The sequence below is a fragment of the Chamaea fasciata genome, unplaced genomic scaffold (genome assembly GCF_029207755.1).
Source record: "Chamaea fasciata isolate MVZ Bird 193981 ecotype frontalis unplaced genomic scaffold, bChaFas1.0.hap1 SCAF_4, whole genome shotgun sequence".
In the NCBI taxonomy this organism is placed as follows: domain Eukaryota; kingdom Metazoa; phylum Chordata; class Aves; order Passeriformes; family Sylviidae; genus Chamaea; species Chamaea fasciata.
Window position 1 is genome coordinate 45,684,090 of NW_027094089.1, and position 18,244 is coordinate 45,702,333.

The 18,244-nt window shown below is 36.8% G+C and overlaps 1 protein-coding gene across 3 annotated transcripts in view; it reads right to left on the reverse strand.

The window, feature by feature from the left end:
* Nucleotides 1-18,181, reverse strand: part of SMC2 (structural maintenance of chromosomes 2) — a 35,563-nt gene extending 17,382 nt beyond the window's left edge. For 2 of the 3 annotated variants that reach the window (XM_066181444.1, XM_066181445.1), the window contains exons 1-23: nucleotides 18,085-18,181; nucleotides 17,262-17,503; nucleotides 16,200-16,349; nucleotides 15,422-15,544; nucleotides 14,494-14,532; nucleotides 14,201-14,311; nucleotides 13,966-14,010; nucleotides 13,272-13,505; nucleotides 12,476-12,625; nucleotides 11,538-11,771; nucleotides 10,555-10,714; nucleotides 8,545-8,662; nucleotides 7,734-7,872; nucleotides 7,369-7,488; nucleotides 6,846-7,050; nucleotides 6,148-6,283; nucleotides 5,024-5,148; nucleotides 4,013-4,206; nucleotides 3,579-3,722; nucleotides 3,150-3,344; nucleotides 2,399-2,599; nucleotides 1,475-1,591; nucleotides 39-199 (exon numbers count right to left, since the gene is read on the reverse strand). In XM_066181444.1, coding sequence (XP_066037541.1) covers nucleotides 39-199; nucleotides 1,475-1,591; nucleotides 2,399-2,599; nucleotides 3,150-3,344; nucleotides 3,579-3,722; nucleotides 4,013-4,206; nucleotides 5,024-5,148; nucleotides 6,148-6,283; nucleotides 6,846-7,050; nucleotides 7,369-7,488; nucleotides 7,734-7,872; nucleotides 8,545-8,662; nucleotides 10,555-10,714; nucleotides 11,538-11,771; nucleotides 12,476-12,625; nucleotides 13,272-13,505; nucleotides 13,966-14,010; nucleotides 14,201-14,311; nucleotides 14,494-14,532; nucleotides 15,422-15,544; nucleotides 16,200-16,349; nucleotides 17,262-17,429 — 3,269 coding nt within the window. In that variant the 5' untranslated portion in view covers nucleotides 17,430-17,503; nucleotides 18,085-18,181. The remainder of the gene's footprint in view (nucleotides 1-38; nucleotides 200-1,474; nucleotides 1,592-2,398; nucleotides 2,600-3,149; nucleotides 3,345-3,578; nucleotides 3,723-4,012; nucleotides 4,207-5,023; nucleotides 5,149-6,147; nucleotides 6,284-6,845; nucleotides 7,051-7,368; nucleotides 7,489-7,733; nucleotides 7,873-8,544; nucleotides 8,663-10,554; nucleotides 10,715-11,537; nucleotides 11,772-12,475; nucleotides 12,626-13,271; nucleotides 13,506-13,965; nucleotides 14,011-14,200; nucleotides 14,312-14,493; nucleotides 14,533-15,421; nucleotides 15,545-16,199; nucleotides 16,350-17,261; nucleotides 17,504-18,084) is intronic. The other variant, XM_066181443.1, reaches the window with a different exon arrangement.
* Between the last annotated feature and the right edge of the window lie 63 nt (nucleotides 18,182-18,244).

Below are 18,244 nucleotides of genomic sequence, written 5' to 3' on the forward strand. Positions count from 1 at the left end.
ATAGACAAAAACAATGGAAAACAAATGAATTCACCAACCTTTGTCCTCCACTAAGTTCTGTTAAGTTTTCCTTCCAGGTGTTTCCTAAGGCAACTCTGAACTCCATACCAACTAAGACACTCTGAGTTTTAGAGGCTGCTAGCACAGCTCTGGCTCCAGGTAGGAGTGTGGAGAAAATGGAACCAAAGTCTTCATTCACCTAGAAGTCAGATCACAAAAGATGTATGAATATGTTTTGATCAAAAGCACAAAGAGTGAAAAATGTAGTGGCAAGCAGCACAGCACTCAAGACATCTTTCCCAGTGCAACATGGTGAATTCCCACATCACATACAGGACAGTGAGAAAACACTAGCTTTTATTTTTTCTGTACTGAAGAGAGAAGCAGCACCAAAGGATATTTGACACCTCATAGTAAGCATTTTAGAAGGATCCAGTGAAAGATGTATTGGAAGGCTTCTTTATGCTATCAGCTAGGGAAATGGTTATGTCCTCACTCAGATTTATTAACTGGAAAATTGCAATTTCTCCCAATCAATGGACTACTAAAAGGACAAGCACCATGTAAGAGATACATTCTGGCATCCTCCCCACTCTTTTTTCTTTTCAGGTTTACTTAAGCCATGTCCAGGTATGGGATGAGATGCAACCTTGTAAATGCAGAACTAAAATTTCCTAGTTTTAGAAATTTGTCTGAAAACACACTTATTCCACCATCTGTGATGCTTTTGTATTACAGCTCACTAATTTTTGCTAAACACAGTTTTTACAATGGAAAGGTACCATTTCGTCAGGGATATCCTAAGTACAGGCAGGATAATTAATAATTAAATGGACACTTCATCTATATGCAATTTAATCTTGGTTAAAATCAATTTTCTTGAAGGCCAAAAAGCACAAGTTCTGCTAGTACAGCAGAAAAAAAAAAGGTCAAAAGATTACCATATAGAAAGGGATTATTTTATACTTTTGTTATAATTCATTATATGAGAGACCTGGTAAAAAGGCAGAGTGCCTAGGTAACAGAAACATAAATCAGACATTGCTCTACCCCAATATTGTGTATCCTGACAGTAGCAGGAGGAGTACCCCAGGTCCACAGCCCTGCACTGTAGAGGACAACACAGAACCAGAAAATTTTAACTCAGGTAAAATACTGGTTTAAGAAAAGAAAAAATACTAAAAATAAAACCTGACTTTATTTCAATATGCCTTAATCTTAACGAAATTCTGTGGGCACTAAAAGAGAATGAGAAAGTAGTTTTGCAGGTTTAACTGGACCTTTACAATTTGCAGAAAATTCATGTCTTATTCTCAAAAGTGGAATAAATAGGAGAAATTAAGTGGTTATTTTTAATCATAGGTCAGGGATATTAGTTCTGAAAACAGACTTTTTCCCAAGGAAATATGCAAAACAGTAATCAGATAAATCTGATCCTCTACTAAAACATGAAGATAAATTTCAGGTGTCATACCTTTTTCCAAGCAATATCTAAAGTTTCTTTTTTCTTCTGGTCAAGCTGTTTAATAACTGCAAGAATTTTCATCTTGTCATTCTCTACAATTCTTTTTTTCTTCATTAAGTCATTGTACTGGTGCAATGAGAAGAAAAGATTGATTTCAATGAACTTTGTGCTCAAATGCATTTTGTGCTAATCTTACAGCTTCACTGAATCATTCTGTAGCTATGAAATAGTCATTTACCACAAGATTAAAATCCAGTGCATATTCATTTAGCTGCATGAGGGATGTAAGTTTTGGGATTATTTGCAAATTAAAGCATCAGAATTTTCAACAATCAGCAAAGGGGAAGGACAATACTGGTCTGAAAGTTGCACTTCCAATTTGCCTTTCCATAGAAGAAAGGATGCTTCTGGTGGCTGATAGGAGGAAACAGTACTAGAAAAATTGAAGGATAAAATCAGGGGGCAGTTTTCAGACAATCCTGGAATAGCCTGAAGATACAGATTAATTCAAGACAACCTTGCTACACCATCAAGCTATGATGCTTGAAGATGAACATTTTTTTGGTCTGCAACTTCTTACACAGTATATAGTTCTCAGATACTCTAATGGATGCTACAAAGTTTGCTAATGCTTCGACTTAGGATGAACTTGGGTAGGAAGGAATAAAATAGTACTTTTTACTATCCAAAGTCAAGATCATGAGTAATCTAAAAACCTGGTGTGCCAATGAACTGTTCAAAGATGTAAGGTTAGTATGAAAGAACCAGCAAAAGGTTTTCTGCTATCTCAGGAAGGTTTAGTTTTATTTTTGGTGTATTGAGAAATAGAGCACATGAAAACATAAAGCTACATTATATATATCTAAATGTATTGTATATATACCATATGACCAGCCTGCTCAATCTTTATAGATTAAAGCACAGAATGTTTACCCTTTCCTCTGCATCAGAAAACATATTCATAGCTCTCATGTTCACATTCCTTCCCAACTTCTCTTTATGCTCTTGCAATTTCTGCAGCTTCTGACTTGCTTCTTTAGGGTCGCTGTTTTTGAAATCATAGGCTGTGTTTGGCTGGCCAAAGAGTGGTTTGTCTGAAGCTATCCACTTGTATTCTTTCAGCATTTTGGCCACCTGTAAACAAAAAGATATGTTGAAGCTTTTTCCTTATCCTTCTCAAAGGTGAACTAAAAATTAAAACAAACAAAAAAAATCAACAAAAACCCCACCTACATTCTGAAATTACTCTACCACATTAATTCTTCTACTCCAGTGCAGCACAGGTACAAAGCTTTGTGTGATTTCCTTCATAGTTGACAAACCAAGAATTTAAGGTACATTTCATGTCTATCTTACATACTAACTTGAAGTGCTTTTTTTCTACATCAGAACTATACCAATGTCACTACCTCACGGAATTACCTTCTTTAATTAGTTATCTAATTTGTCCATATAGCCAGAATGTTCTTACTGATCACTTTCTCACTGTGATCTATCCTCTGTTACTCCATACAGATAAGCTCTTCGACAATGTACAGTTTCCACTCCCTCAGATAAAACTTTTCATATTAAGAGCTGCAAATATGACAGCGCTTAAAGAAAAAAGGCTATTCCCTTTGCATGTGGCAAGGGAAATAACCATTCTTGGTCACAAGATGTGAAGAAAAATACCGTTTTGAAATACCTTGGCAGCAGCATCAGCAGACTCTTGTTGACGTTTGGTGATGCTGTGTTCTAATTCTTTAACTTTAAGCTGTAATTCATTATTTTGTTCTCTGTATTTTACCAGCTCTGCTGATTTGTCTTTAATTGCATTATCATGTAATGCGATTACTTCCTTTTGCTTGGCAAGCTCGTTCTGTGTTGTCTCTACTGATTCCTGAAAAAGCATATCAGCAGACATTTATTGGCCTCTTTTAAAGCTGGCATTAAAGCCTGATCAGAACTGACAGAGCAAGGAGAAAAAATTCACACGTGAAGCAAAAAAATAACTACCTAGGCTGATTGAGTGTGGTACAGTTATGCAGAAAAAAATACACATTATAATGTGAGATTCAGGGGATCACAGGGAGTAACATCAAAACAGATGATGAAACACAGTATTCACTTTTACCTCTGTTTTAGCCACTTCAGCCATCATAGCATTAACCTGATCCTGGTAGGATTTGATTGCTTCCTCTGCAGCTGTTATCTGTTGCTTATAGGAGACCTGCTCTTGTTTCAGCTCTTCAAGTTCCAGAACTAAAGCTTTGACTTCCTAGAGAGATGTTTTCAAATTTATTAGTTATGCATAAATGGAAAGAATTAAGATTCAGTTTGATGTAGTAATTGCTGTAGAAGATTAAGAGCACCCATTCTTGAGCAAGGGTGCAATCTCACAAAAACAAAGAAAGACAAAAAACCTCAGTCCGTGACTGTGTCAGTGACTACATAGTAATATATTAAGTCCCAAAACTGAGAGCATTAAAACCTCAGGAGAATCAAACTTTCTCATATTTGCAGCCACTTTCAACATAGAAAGAACTGCCAACAGAAGTGAAGCTTTACCTGCTGCATGTCTTTTATTTTTTTGCTTGAAGTGTCTGCCTTCTTCTTGGCAATGTTTAGTTTCTGCTCTGCATTTTTTCGTTCTTTTATACACTCTGCTTCTGCGTTTTTAATTTTATTCTCTAATTCTGTGTATTTTTTTTCTGCATTCTTTTTGCTCTCTTCAGTTTCCTTTAATGTCTCTTCACAATCCGCTGAATCAAAAGTAGAGTACTGAGATTGAGCACTGTTCTTATCTTTAAATTTACATCCTAAACACCAACTGAAATAAATCTCTCTTTGCCTCCCACAGAAAAAAAGTGGTTGAACTCTCACTTGTTGCTGAAGTCAGATATTTCAATGATTACTCTAATACAGTGTGCTGTTGCTATTGGCTATTGGTAGAGGACCAAAAAGTCATTATGAAAATATGACCTTTTTTCTGATGGAGGGAGGACTATGGGAGTCACTACGTCAAGTCTCAGGATCAAAAAGTAATTAATCAAATGACTACCTAAGAATATACCACCTCATCCCTAGAACACTATGTCCAGAGAGGTATCACGTCTATCCATTTTTAGACGTTTTACTTGTTGCTGCATTTTGTGCAATTTTGTCTTTTCTTAGCTATATGAAACACTATTTCTTTCCAATGTTTTCTCATTATGCAAACTATAATACTAACAATAAGCACTACAGAAACAGATAGCTTGAAAAAAGCAAAGGCTACTCAAATATGGGATTAAATCCATTTTTAAGCTTCTCTATAAAGACATATTTTCCTTTATTACGTTTGTAAAAACATTAAATAAGAGTATAACCTTTACTATAAGAGAATGACCACTTTTAAGTGGATCACCTCTATGCAACTGTGTTTCTGTGTTTGTTGCACGTTCCAGAATATAAAGCTAGTAGTTTTAAAGTGAAAAGCACTTCTTTCTTAAAAAAAGATTCTGTTCCTCAAACGGCCTGATATCCATCTCATTCTCAGCAATTAGTTTTCAGTTAAAAGAGTAAGAACACATTTGTCACCTATGGTTTTCCTCAGGGCAAGCAGCTCTTCCTCTTGTTTGTGGTAAGCACTTTGATGAAGCTTCTTCTGCAACAGCTCTGCTTCCTCAGACTTCATCTCCCATTGCTGCTTCAGTTGCTGGTACCTTTGGAGACAGTAGTGACACACACTGTTATATGGAAGGGTACTCAGCATCTCACTTTCAAAGCTGAAGTAAGTAGATGAATATCTATATTCCATTTCTCATGTGAAATACAGTGATGACAGTAGGGTAAATAAGCTTAAATGAATGAAAATCCAATATAATTGCTTCAATAATAATTGTGAGGTTTGTACACATGTAAGTTATTATATATGCTGCTCCTGCTATTTAGCCCTGATCTGAGATATTAAAACAAATGCAACTCATGGAATTTGGCAGCAATTCAGAGACCACTTTTTTCCCAACTGGCAGCATGACAGATGTTAGGCTGAAGAATTAAAGAAAAGATATCTAAAAGCAGAAGTTCTTTCCTCCTCTTGGCTATATTTCTGGAAGTCTACTGCAGCTCAAAACAATTTGAAAAAATAAATCCAGCCGGTAGATAGCAAGTTATGCAACACTACCTCCTTATGGCATTTTTGCAGAAGTAACTAAATATATTTTTCTATTCCATCTTTTAATACGGTATTCAGTAACTGAATAGCTGAAAATCAAATATACCTAAAATTATTTAATTTAAATGCTTACAGTAGTATCACAATACAAAGATAGTTCTTTTTAACATCATTTTATTTTCTTGTGAGAAAAATAAGACTGACCACAAATTGGAATTCTGTAATGGTGTTAAAAGTATGTCTGTAACATATCCATTCTTCAGTAGACTTCATGAAAATCCAATCAATTTCAATGAGCCACCAGTGTTTACCCTTTTTTTGCCTTGTATTATCCAAAATAAAGGGGTTTTGCATGTGTTATTTAAAAACTGAATTTGCTATTTGATTGCTGAACTTATTAATTATATTGGGAGGAGAGGGAGGAAGGGAATTATTTTCTGCATATTACATTCTCAAAAAACCTATGGCCTCCCAAAACAACTCCTTATATTAAATTTACTCAGTCGCATTAAGAGAAATGATACGCATCATATAGTGCCAACCTTACCTTTCAGCAACCACCTTCAAGCTTGCCAACTCATTCTCTACAGCTTCAAGTTCAGATTCCTTTTTCCTGAGTTCTATTTCAACATCTTTCGCTTCTTGAAGTTTAGACAATATTGCTGCAGCCTGTGAGGATGCACCTGTTCAATTAAAAAATTAAAAAGCCAGGCTAATTGGAATTAGACCAGTGGATTCAGCACTGGTAATTGCAAATTCTAAACATCAACAATGAGCCAGGTTGATGATTTTAGTTGAGGTAAGGCAGCTAGGCTACAGTTAAGAGTTCTCAGAGAAGAAAGGCTACCTTCTCTGTTCCAGAACTTAGTTCTGTGGGCTTTGAATACTACACGTGTGTCTTATGCAAACAGATAACTTTTTGTAATTTATGAAATTATCGCAAATCAATGATGAATTACTACAAAAAGTGCTTAAATTCCAAGCACTTTTGCTTCCATAAGGATTATACAGTCAAATAAGATTTAAGTATTTAAAATCTAAATTACTTTATGTGAAGTTTGTCGGTAATTTTCTCTTAGAGTAATCAATAATATTTCAGCTCAAGAAAACTTTAGCTCAGATTATTACCAGTATGGGTCTAAACAAAAAAGTAATTGTTGATTTTTACAAAAAACATGCAAGAGCAGCAAGCATAAAACAGACACACAATATTATTAGTGTTAAATGAATAGAACCAGCAATTGCCTCCATGCAGAGTTCCTTGGGGATCAAACACATCTCCATCAAGAGTAACACTTCTCGTCATTATCCTTTTGTCAAAAGTCACTTTCTTAGCATTATCCATGTTACTACAGACCAGTGTTGTTCCAAAGACATATTCCATTGCTTTCTGCAGTTCAGATTCATATACAATTAGAGAAAGGGCTAAATGCAAGTTAGCAGGGCCAGCCTAGAAATCAAATGAATTGCAATTAGTATGCCTTAAGTTAGAAGAAGTTTCAAATTTGATTTTTGTATTTTGTTGATAATAACTCTTCTAAAAGCACCATTACATTTTAAAACTATTTCAGTTACAAGTGGGACAATTAATACCCATTTAAACCTTACAAAATTGAAAGAATACAAAGGAAAACAAAATCAGTATATCCTCAAACTCTGTAGAAATTTGTATTATAATAACCATTAAGAATCCCAAGTTTGTAGTACAAAAATAAAATGAAAATAGGACAGAAGCAATATAGTGTAAAGAGTACATTTATTTACATACCAAGCTTTGGGCCAGCTTTACTGTGTCTTCTTGAACACACCTGGCTGAAATTTTGTTTAATGGAATGATGGTGTATCGATGCTTTAGTTCACCCTTTTCTAAAAGCTTTTTGCCAGTAACCTCAAATGAAAAATAGTTAAAAAGCATACCTGAGTACACAAGTGATTTTGTAAAGTGAGACAGTACGGCATTGGAAGTACGGTTGCCACTGACGTGACTATGCATGACTTTCTTGACTCAATTAAAACAGGTACATGGGTCCAAACCCCTCTCAAGCATTCAGAAGCAAGGCACATGCTTACCAACCCCGAATTATATTATCACATCTCAAAATTCAGAGTTCTGTACTACTGCAAAAAACTTACTTCTGTGTCCACAATAATGTTATAGAGCTTCCCTCCAGCCACCGCTTCCAGGGCTTTGGCATTGGATAGATCTTTCACAGTGAAAAGAGACACAACAGGGCCTTTCACGTGGTTTAGATCCCAATTTTTTTCTGGATGTCTTAAAACAAATATAAATTACGACTATGAATCATGTTTGTTTTTCTCTCATATATCTTTTAAAAAATTTTATTTAAACCCCATGATGCTTATTATTCTCGTATAAGCAATTCTAAACTCTATCAGAAAGAAAACCCCACGCAAAAAAATGGTTGGATTAAATACTTCATGGGAAGAGATTTGATAATAAAGGGTCAGTTACTTAGTCATTAAAATAATGTAATTCCTGATTTATTTACACATTTTTTCAATATTTTTTGCAATGGGTTATTACCACAGCTATAGGAGTATGTTCAGCCTATTACATAAAAAATTAAGCCTGGGGAGACAGATATTTAACTGGACTTGACCTCCAAAGAGCAAATCTACTTGTGTCCAGAGGCAGGAAACAATTACATATTTCCCAATTTAGACCTTTGGATTCTATGACTTTCGCTACTGAAGTTATGACTTGAAAACGCCATCAGACTAAACTTTTAAATTCTAGTGACTTTGGTAAGATTATAACATTTCCTGACTTTCCCCCTCACCTTCCCCTTCACTTTGCAGCACGGTAAGACATTAATCACTGGCACTAAAAGGAAAGAAAGAGCTAAGACATTGGTAGAATTATCTGGTAAAAGGCCCCCAAAAGCCCTTTCAAGTGTCTTCCAGGATCACACTGAGATCTTACTTGTATGTAAACTGTAGATGAGGAAATTTTGCCATTAAATTTTCACTCAGTTCTCTTAGCTGGCTGATATCAGAAATCAACGCCTTCTTTTTTGCTAGGAGGGCTTCTCCTTTCTCTTCTTCAGGGTTGAATGCAAGCAGTAGACATATATCCAGAGCAGAGAAATTTATTAGCTTAGAAATTGGTATCCTACACTGTTTATCTCCATATATGTAAAGAAAAATTTCTAAAAACCTTTGTAAATTTTCAAACTAAAAAAATTAATACCATCATGACACCAAACATGTAAAGAAAAAGTTTCAAGTGCAATGTTCTTTTCTAAAGGTTAATCTGGAATGTCAGCTAACAGTTTTAAGTAGTGTCTGAAACAAATGTTACCTGGCATAAGAAATGAACTCTAAGAAATGTTTTAGGTACAGAAAACCAGAAAGCAATAGGGGTATTGATCCTTTTTTCCATCTAAATTTTAGCTGGGATTTAATTTTGCCGTCAAACTTCAAAATGTTTGGCACAAAGTTAATATAATCAAATTATTTTAAGCTGCTTTCTGTGGAAGTTTGAGAGTTTGCAGAACTTAGATCAATTTAGAAGATCAGCTTAGAGAAATTTCTTTAAGCATGAAAGCAGTGTGCTTGATTTTTCATTTCCCTCCTGCGTTGGGGCTGGGTAAGATGGAGTTAACACCCCCCACAGCAGCCCTCGAAGTGTTGTTCTTTATGTTTCTACTAAAAAGGCATTTTTAGTAGAAACATAAAGGAGTTTTGGCTACTGCTAAGCATGCTGGCACAAGCACCAAGGCTGTCTCTCCAGTCCCTCTTCCAAAAGCAGGTAGGCTGCGGGTGGGCAACAGGCTGGGAGGGGACATAGACATGATATGGGGTCCAAGGGATATTCTGTGCTATTATGAAGGTGTGCTCATCAGTAAAAGCTAAGAGAAAGGAAGGGAGGGAGGGAAGGGAGCATCCATTATCAAGGCCTTTGTCTTCCAAAACAAAGACAAAGGAAGGAAGGAAGTGGCTTCACAGGAAGTGGCTGAACATTGCCTCCTAATTCCTATGGGAAACAGAACATAAATTCTTTTGTTTTCCTTTGTTTCTGCATCCCCCAGCCGGCTGCAAGACAGAGCCACTACTGGCCAAGACAATTAATGATGGTGGTGAAGTCTATGGGATAACATATTACAGAAGAGGAAAAAAAGGACAAATCTATCTGCAGTGGCTGGAAAGAGGAATGACAATATGTGAGAGGAACAGCCCTGCAGACACTAAGGCCAGTGAAGGATTGGGAGGAGGTGCAAACCATGCTGAGGTAGGTGTGCCCTGCGACATGGACCATAGAGGTCCACAGTGTAGCACGTGCAGCCAGTGGAAACCAACACTGGAGCAGGGTCCTGTCAGAACATGCAGACCCACGGACAGATGAGCCCATGCTGGAGAAGGTTTGCTGGCAGGATGTGTGACCCCCTACATGGGACCCACATGGGAATAGCCCATTCCTGAGAGACTGTACCCCGTGAGAGGGACCCATGCTAGAGCAGCTTGTGAAGAACTGCAGGCCATGAGAAAGATTCACACTGGAGAAGTTCAGGGAGGACTGATTCTCTTGGAAATAACTCCATGGCAGAGAAGGGGAAAGGTGCCCCTGAGGAGGGAGTGGCAGAGACAATGTGTGAAGGGCTGACTGTAGCCCCCATTCCCTATCCCCCTGCACCACTCATGGAGAGGAGGTACAGAAAATCAGAAACAAAATAGAGCCTGGGAAATTAGGTTAAATTGATTTCCCCAAGTCAAGTCTATTTTGCCCATGATAGTAATTTCCAAGTGATGTCTCCCAGTCCTTATGTCAGCCCACGAGCTTTTGCTGCATATTGTCTCCTCAGTCTAGTTCAGAAGGGGTGTGATAGAACAGCTTTGGTGAACACCTGGCACCATCAAGTCAGAGTCAATTCACAACACTTCTATGCTCCTTTGCAGATTGCCCCAAAATTATGCATCAGAAGCCTGTACAGACCTGAGTAGTTCAACTCATTTATTTGTTTCTCTAGGGTTATTTTCATTTTTTCAACAGCTTCAAATGCTTTTCGGTCTTTCTTGTAGCCTTCATCCACCTTTTTAACCTCAGCTTCTTTTGCCTTTAATTCTTTTTGTGCATAATTCAATTTCATTTCAGCCTATAAGGAATAAGCAAATATGGAACTAGATCATCAAAGACAATACTGCAAGCGCAAATTTAGAACACTTGCACTATCCAGCTGCCTATGTATTTTATAAAATTTTCCACTGGTTGCAGATAGGACAAAAACTAGCCTTGGCTTTTGAAAATAATGGCACAGGTTATTTGGAAACAAAAACACAGATCATAACTATTGTAACATGAATGTGAATAGTCTGAGAAGAAACAAAGTAAAAAAAGTGTGATACAGCTGTCCTTGTTACTCTTAGGAGAAGAATTTCTGTCAGACAAGGAAAGCGATCTTTGGAAATTTAAGCTCCACTATCAGAACTAGTCCAGCAGAGGTTTTCTATCTTAAGACAAAACAAGTGTTGCCTCTTTCAGTCGTGTGATGAGCATACAATTTAACTAAGGAGAAAATAGTTTCTCCTAACTCTCCCTTTCACAATCACAGGCATCCTTATTTTGATTCCATTAAGTTTAATTGTAGAAATCTCTTCAATTGTGTATCATGGATAACAGTCCTATTTTTTTTCCTATTCAATACTATTGATCATTTGAGTACAGTAAATCATACTTTACATCTCAAATGCCAGTTTCTAATACTTTCTCGCAGCAATGCTACAGCATTTTCCTGTGCAAGAATATTTTGTTTATATTTTATCAAAAAGTTAGTTTAATGAATATGCCAAAATGTAAAATATCTTGCATAGATGTCCTGTGCCTCTTTTGTTGATCTTTCAAGCATGAGTCAATTGGTTTTCAGACAATTTTCAAAAGCATAAAGGCAGGTCTGAGACAGGCAGAGGTTTTTTTCTTACCTGTTTAGCCTCTGTTACTGCTTTGCTAATTTCATTTTTGCAGATCAACATCTGTCCAGAAAGAGTAGCTTCTTCACCATCCTTATTGCTGGACAGGCCTGCAGACACAGCATTAAAATGCTGTTGTGCTGCAGCTAAAGCATGTGCATCTTTTTCACTTTCTTCCAGTAAAACATTCAGTTCTTTCTCTAGATGGTTTACTTTTTCCTCCTTTGACAGAAATGCTTTAGAATCCTTCAGCAAAACAAAGAACAACAACAAAACAAAAAAAAAAAAAAAAAAAAAAAAAAAAAAAAAAAACCAGAAAACACAACACTAAGAAAAAACCTGAGTCTATTATCTTGAAATTCATGTTGTTTAGGTGAGGAGCACTTAAGTAGTTTCATCAACTATATTTCTATGACATTTGTCAGATTTTGTGATCTTGCAATATGTCTTTGTACATTTTCAAATGTGCTACTCCCTCCATGAGTGTATGGAATATCTACAGAGACATGAAATACAGGAAGTGATAACAACTGCCCAAGAACTAGGAGAATTATCTTGCTCTTCCCAATAGCTAAAAAATTATCCTCCTGCAAAAAAAAATTGATTGTCAAAAATATGCAAGGCAGAGATTTCTCATTTAATTTTAAGAGTAACATATGTCCAGAGAGCATAATAGTTTGAAGCTACAGGGACCTCTGCTGAGCTTAAGAGAAAATTTGGAACCATAAGGAGTTGCACTTTATTTGTATTTGCATCATATCTTTTTCTAATGGGAACCTACTACCTTAGCTGTACAAATTAAACAGTGCCCTTAGCATTTGTCTCTGCTTTCTTGATGTAACTCTTGCCAACCACAGGATTCTTCATACCATAATAGGAAAAAAACCCCAGCTGTTCCCACAATCTGAATTAATTTAGTATCTGAAGAAAATTATATACAAGTATCTTACCTTCTGCATATGTGTTACCAATTCATTGTACTTAACCTCTTCACGTTTTAAATTTTCCTTCTTGAGATCAAGAGCACTTTGTGCTTTTGTACTAAGTCTTTGATTTTCTGAAAGAGCAGCTTCCAACGCATGGAGTCTACCACCAACTTCCTACAATCAGTAATAAAGGAAATTTAATTTAGCCTCTGAAACAAATGCAGTATTTGTATTTTGTCTTCCGTTCAGAGCTTTATGTAGAAGGAAATCTGATCAAGCTGGTAAGAGTCTCCAATACCAATAGCTCAGACCATCTTGTATCTCTGAAATCCAACCTAACTTGAAGGTACGATTGAAGACACATCACTCCGTAGATGGGACACTGCCCCCGTACCTCTGGTGGATTTAGATATCTAAATCCAAAGACTCTATGGGCCATCCTGTATCTTGTTAAATTTACTGCCTTCAACATTGAAGTCAGTACTGACTATTGTCAAACGAAACATTGCTTACTTGAGACATTAACAAAAAGGGAGAAAAAAAGTCTCTGGCAAAGCTTATAATGCACATAGTGGAAACATGAGGGCAAACAGATTTTATGCTTCAGTTATTTTTCATTTGCATTTCAGACAAAAAACAACCCCTTAAATGGATGTTTTCTGGACAAAACCAAGAATGAACTGACAATGAATAATGCACAATCTAAGCAACACACCAGAAGATAAAAATTCAAGGGTATATTATCTATAAAAATAATTCCAGTGTCTTAAAATTCTTTGTATTCAGATATTCAGAGGAGCACAACTCTGTTTTCATTTACCTTATCCTTTTCCTTTTCCATCTCCGCTATGTCTTCATTAAGTTGTTTTACCTTCTGTTCAATTTCAGCCCTTGATTCCTGAAACTTCTGTACATTAGACTGCATTTCCTTTAACACTTCAGTGGAGGATGTCTTTGTTTCTTCAGCCAGAAAAAACTGATAAGCTACACAAAAGCGGCTCAAATATTCTATTTCTCGTGCTAATTTTTGGTATTCTAAATAGGATGCTCGTTCCTGAGTAGACAAAGAAAAAGCTCTAAAATTTGATGGAAAAACAATGTTACATAAGACTACTACAGAAATCTTTTAAGCACCTCTAAACATCAGTATTTGTAAGTAAGAGGAAGTATTCTTCATGTTATTCTCAGCTAAAATAATATTCATACAACTGATTGCACACCAGAAATACCACTTGACTAAGTTTTTCTAAGAACGAAGACACCTTAAAATCTATTTTTATCTAGTTCTCTTGTTTTCTTCCTTCTCCCTGTATCTCTCTCTAGGATTTCCTGGAAGTCCAAAACGTCACATTGTCTGTATTTGGAAATATGACAAAATTCCCTCTCCTACAAGACTCTACAGAGCTTGAAAATATGCTATTGTTTTAGCCAAAACATACTGGTTCAAGGTAGTTGGAAGTAATTTTTCCACTACTTGAAGGACCTACCTTACCACCCATCTAATTTTTCCATACCTCTTTCAGTTTCTGTAAAGTTGGAGTGATCTCCTCATTTAAGACCTGAAACACATAAGAGAAAATTTATATTCTAATTTTACTGAACTCTAAACTTTAAACATGTATAGGAATGGATATCTAGTTCCAGGCACAGAAATTAAATATTCTTCAAGTTAAAGTCACCATTAAACTACTTGTTGTTGAGATATCTTTAACAAACATGAATGAAAGTATAGTTTACAACACGTAGTACCGTTTGAATGCTTTTCAGTTTGAATTCCTTCTTCTCTATGGTTTTTTGTACAGCTACTTTCTTGCACTCATACATCCTAGTGCCAGCTGCTTCTTCAATCATAGCTAAAATCTAAAACAAAGCAATGCAAAAAACTTTGGTGTTTCTTCTTAGGTTAGATTGGTTCAATTAAGCTGAACATCTCATCTCCCTCCAACCTTTATTTTTGTTGTCCCCCTCTCAACATATAGATTCTTATCATTCAAATCAGTTCAGTAAAACTTCAGACAAAAATACTCGCACAACTTTCCTACCTCTGGTGGCTTCATATTTAGAACTTTGGTAATTTGTCCCTGGTGACAGAAAGATAAAACAAGAACAGTGGTTGTATACCATGCAGTAGTAAAAAAAACTAAAACTCCAAACCCCCACTCATGTTTATACATTGCATTATAAGTTCAAGCATTTTTTTTTTCTACAACAAAAATCTAGTTTACTCAATTGTTTAGCTCTTCAAAGTTCAAGTAAGTCACTCTTCCATGTAATATATTTGAAATGGATATACATCGTATCTTAGGCTCATCCTCCACAGTCCTGATTACATCTTAAAGGAGCAATGCAAATGTTCCTAGAGTCTTACTAGGTTGCTAATATTGAATAAGTTCCTAATCACAAACCAGCTTTTTGGTGATGTAACTCATACATAACAGGGAGAAAGAAAGTATGTACAAAACTGTCCCCACCTTTGCCATCCACTTGGGGCAGTTACATTTGAAACAATAAATCCTGCTCTGTTTTATTATTCCTGCAAATATTTCCAGGATTTGCCTAGTCCCTTCCAGTCTATTCAATTTGTCAGCTTTCTTTTGATAATTGTGACTTAAGAAAGTACATATCTCCATTCAAGATATTGTCTAACACAGAGCACAAATAATAGTAAATAAAATCCATCATTTTAGACTATTTATAAAAGCAATACCTATCTCTTAAGGAGAAAAAAAAAAGAAAATAAAATGGAAACATATTTCAGAAAATTTTGCTAACATGAGGTCTTGTGATACAAGATGTGTTTTAGAGTCAAACAATGCTGTACTGGAAATCTTACCTACTTAACAGACTTCATTTTATACTTGATAAGAAGTCACTCTAATTAGGAAATTAAATGTTTTCTGACTATCTCCCCTGTCTTAAATTTAGGGCTAGCCCTATTCTTTCTGGATTTTATAAAGATGCACACAATACCTGCATAATGAGAAAGTGAGGATTATTGACATTGAGTCCAACTGAACAGAAGAAATCCTGCACACGGCTGCTGGTAGCATTTACACCATTGATAAGATACTTACTTCTACCTCCAACAACAACCTGAAGAACAAAGACAAAAAATGGCTTGGTGTTGTGAGTATATGAACTGTAATAAAGAATAAAAAGTCCGAGCAAATCACACGTGTTATATCTTTGTATACACATGTAGGTGCATACTGTGCAGAACACCAAAATCGAACTTATTTGACATTTAAAATATTCAACTAAAATACAAGAAAGATTAGTCATTGAGGACAATACTGTCAAGAAATTTTCCAAAAACTCTGCTTTAAAAAACCAAACAAAAAACCAACCAACCCCCCAAAAAACCAAACAAACAAAAAAACAAAACCCAAAACCACAAAAAACAAACAAACCACAAAAAAACCCCACAAACAACCAAAATCCCAACATCTTGATCAGAAAAATAAAGGTTTCTTTGTTCTTGGACACCAAATTTAATACACAGTTCAGATATTAAGAGAAAAAGTCACAAGATAGAAAAATTTAACTTGCTTTATGAACATTTCTAGCTAGTACACTGGATCTACTCCTAGAGTTTGTGTAACTAACTACACTGTAGTGGCAACATAGAAGCCTTGCCTCTACTGTAGAAACTCAGGGACTTTAAAAATTACCTCTTTTTCTTTGCCCGCTCATGAGCGTGATAAAAATTTATAGAAGTTATGAAAATATACAAATATTAAAGACTCACCTGCCTAGTCACAATGATCTCATCATTAGCTTCAAATCCCAGTGGACTTTGACTCTTGTTTGAATTATCAAAGTTAATAGACACGGTTGCCTTTGTAATTCCAGCTTGCCCATTCTTATAAACTAGATCTTGCAAGTTGGAAGCTCGCACCTACGTCCAGGAAACAGATAAATACTTTTCTGAAAGTGATTAACTTCACATTTTCATTGTACTACTGTAGGTTTTGAAGAAATGAATGAAAAAAATTAAGATCTAGCTGCGTATTTATGGGTTCATGTGAACTGATATATGGAACCTGCAAGGTGCTACCACTGTAAAACCACAACCAGTGTGTGCCAGTCTAGTTTTACATATCCAGCTACCTTTTTCTGCATGAGGCTCCTGACAAACACTGAATACATCTGTAAAAAAAGCTAGCTGATAGTAAAATAATTTAACAAATATTTATTTTTCATAATTCAGTTCACAGGAAAATGATTCAGAAAGTGTTCCTGGCTTATCTGCTGGCTTTGTCTACAACTGGGGGAAGATAGGGATGGGAAAAAAAGGAAATTAAAAAATCACCTTCAAACAGAGATGAAAATTGATGTCAAAGCACACAGTTTTTTATGAAAATAAAGCAGATCTATGATCTCTTAAACAGAAGGTGCTGCATGAAAACCCCTTTTAAATTTTTTTCAGATGAACCAAGTAGCCAGATTTTAAGACCCAATCCAGAACTGAAAACATTTATTACAAGTGAGTAAATTAGTGCCTTTATATGCAAAAGACCTTTAGTTTGAATTTGTTAGCTTTCAAGTGGTTATTTTCAATCTATTGTTTTAAGCCACATACCTTGTGTAACTGTGGTATGTGAACGAAGTTGTAACTCAGCCTTAATGTAAGATTGATCAACTGAAACTAAGATTGACAGAGACCCAGATATATGTAATGAAAAATCCAAATAATGAAACTAATTCTTTCAAAGAAGCACCACTTCCGGTCTTCCGTGGGAGGTTACTCACTAGAGAAACACAAGAAGTTGCTGACAGAAGACCTCTCTTAAGTGTCCCGTCTCTTTACCTGCGACAGATTGCTGATTCCCAGCACGAAACAGATGGAGTCCAAGACATTGGATTTGCCACTACCATTCAACCCAGTAATGGCATTGAATAACGGGTCAAAGTTTTTAATTTCTGTCCTCTGAGCATAGGACTTAAAACCTTCGAGAACGATTGACTTGATGTACATCTTCTCAATGTTCCTAAGGGACCAGGCAAAGTATTCCTCTCAGAAGCACTAAGAAAGGTATCTGGATTATAAGCCTATACATTGCAGAGTAAAGAAAAAAGAATAACCAAATCAATCATACTGCCAAACAAACAACTAGATCTGTGAGAAAACGGAATGCATGCCTTTTACAACAAAAATACAATGCATTTGTAAACGAAAAAACCCGAGAAGACCACAGATTCAGGCAGACCAAGCAGATCCAGACCAACAATAACCTGTACTTCAGCATTTCTAAGCGACCTACCTTTACAGAAATTTTATCACGACACTTGGGTATAGACCCGCACGCAAAACCACGGTTTGTCGCAAAGCTGGCTGCCAGCGAAGGGGAAGGAAAGGCCCGGGTATTACAGAACACGGCAGAGCCTCTCCCTTTCCCGCTTGCAGAACTGCTGTACCTGCTGAGCCACACCGCCCGAGAGGGGCAAATCCCAGGGAAGCGGCCTGGCAGCCTCGGCTCTGAGGCACCACGAACAAGGACTCATCAGAGCCCCGACCCCGCCGCCTTCATCGCGCTGGCCCCGCGGCCCCGCCAGTGACCCTGCTCCAGCAGGCCCTCCCTGCCGGCTCTGATGCCGAATTTCTCTCCGGTCCCGGTGAGAAACTCGCCTACCCCCGTCCGACGCCGCTCGCTGATGCCGCTGCCTCACTCGCTCAGCCCCGTCCGGCGCCGCTCCCCGATGCCCGCCAGGATCAAATTTTGGCGCCGAGCGTCGCAGCCGTTAGGGGAGGCGCCTGATGGCGACCGCCCCTCGCCCTCAGCCCGGCCCACC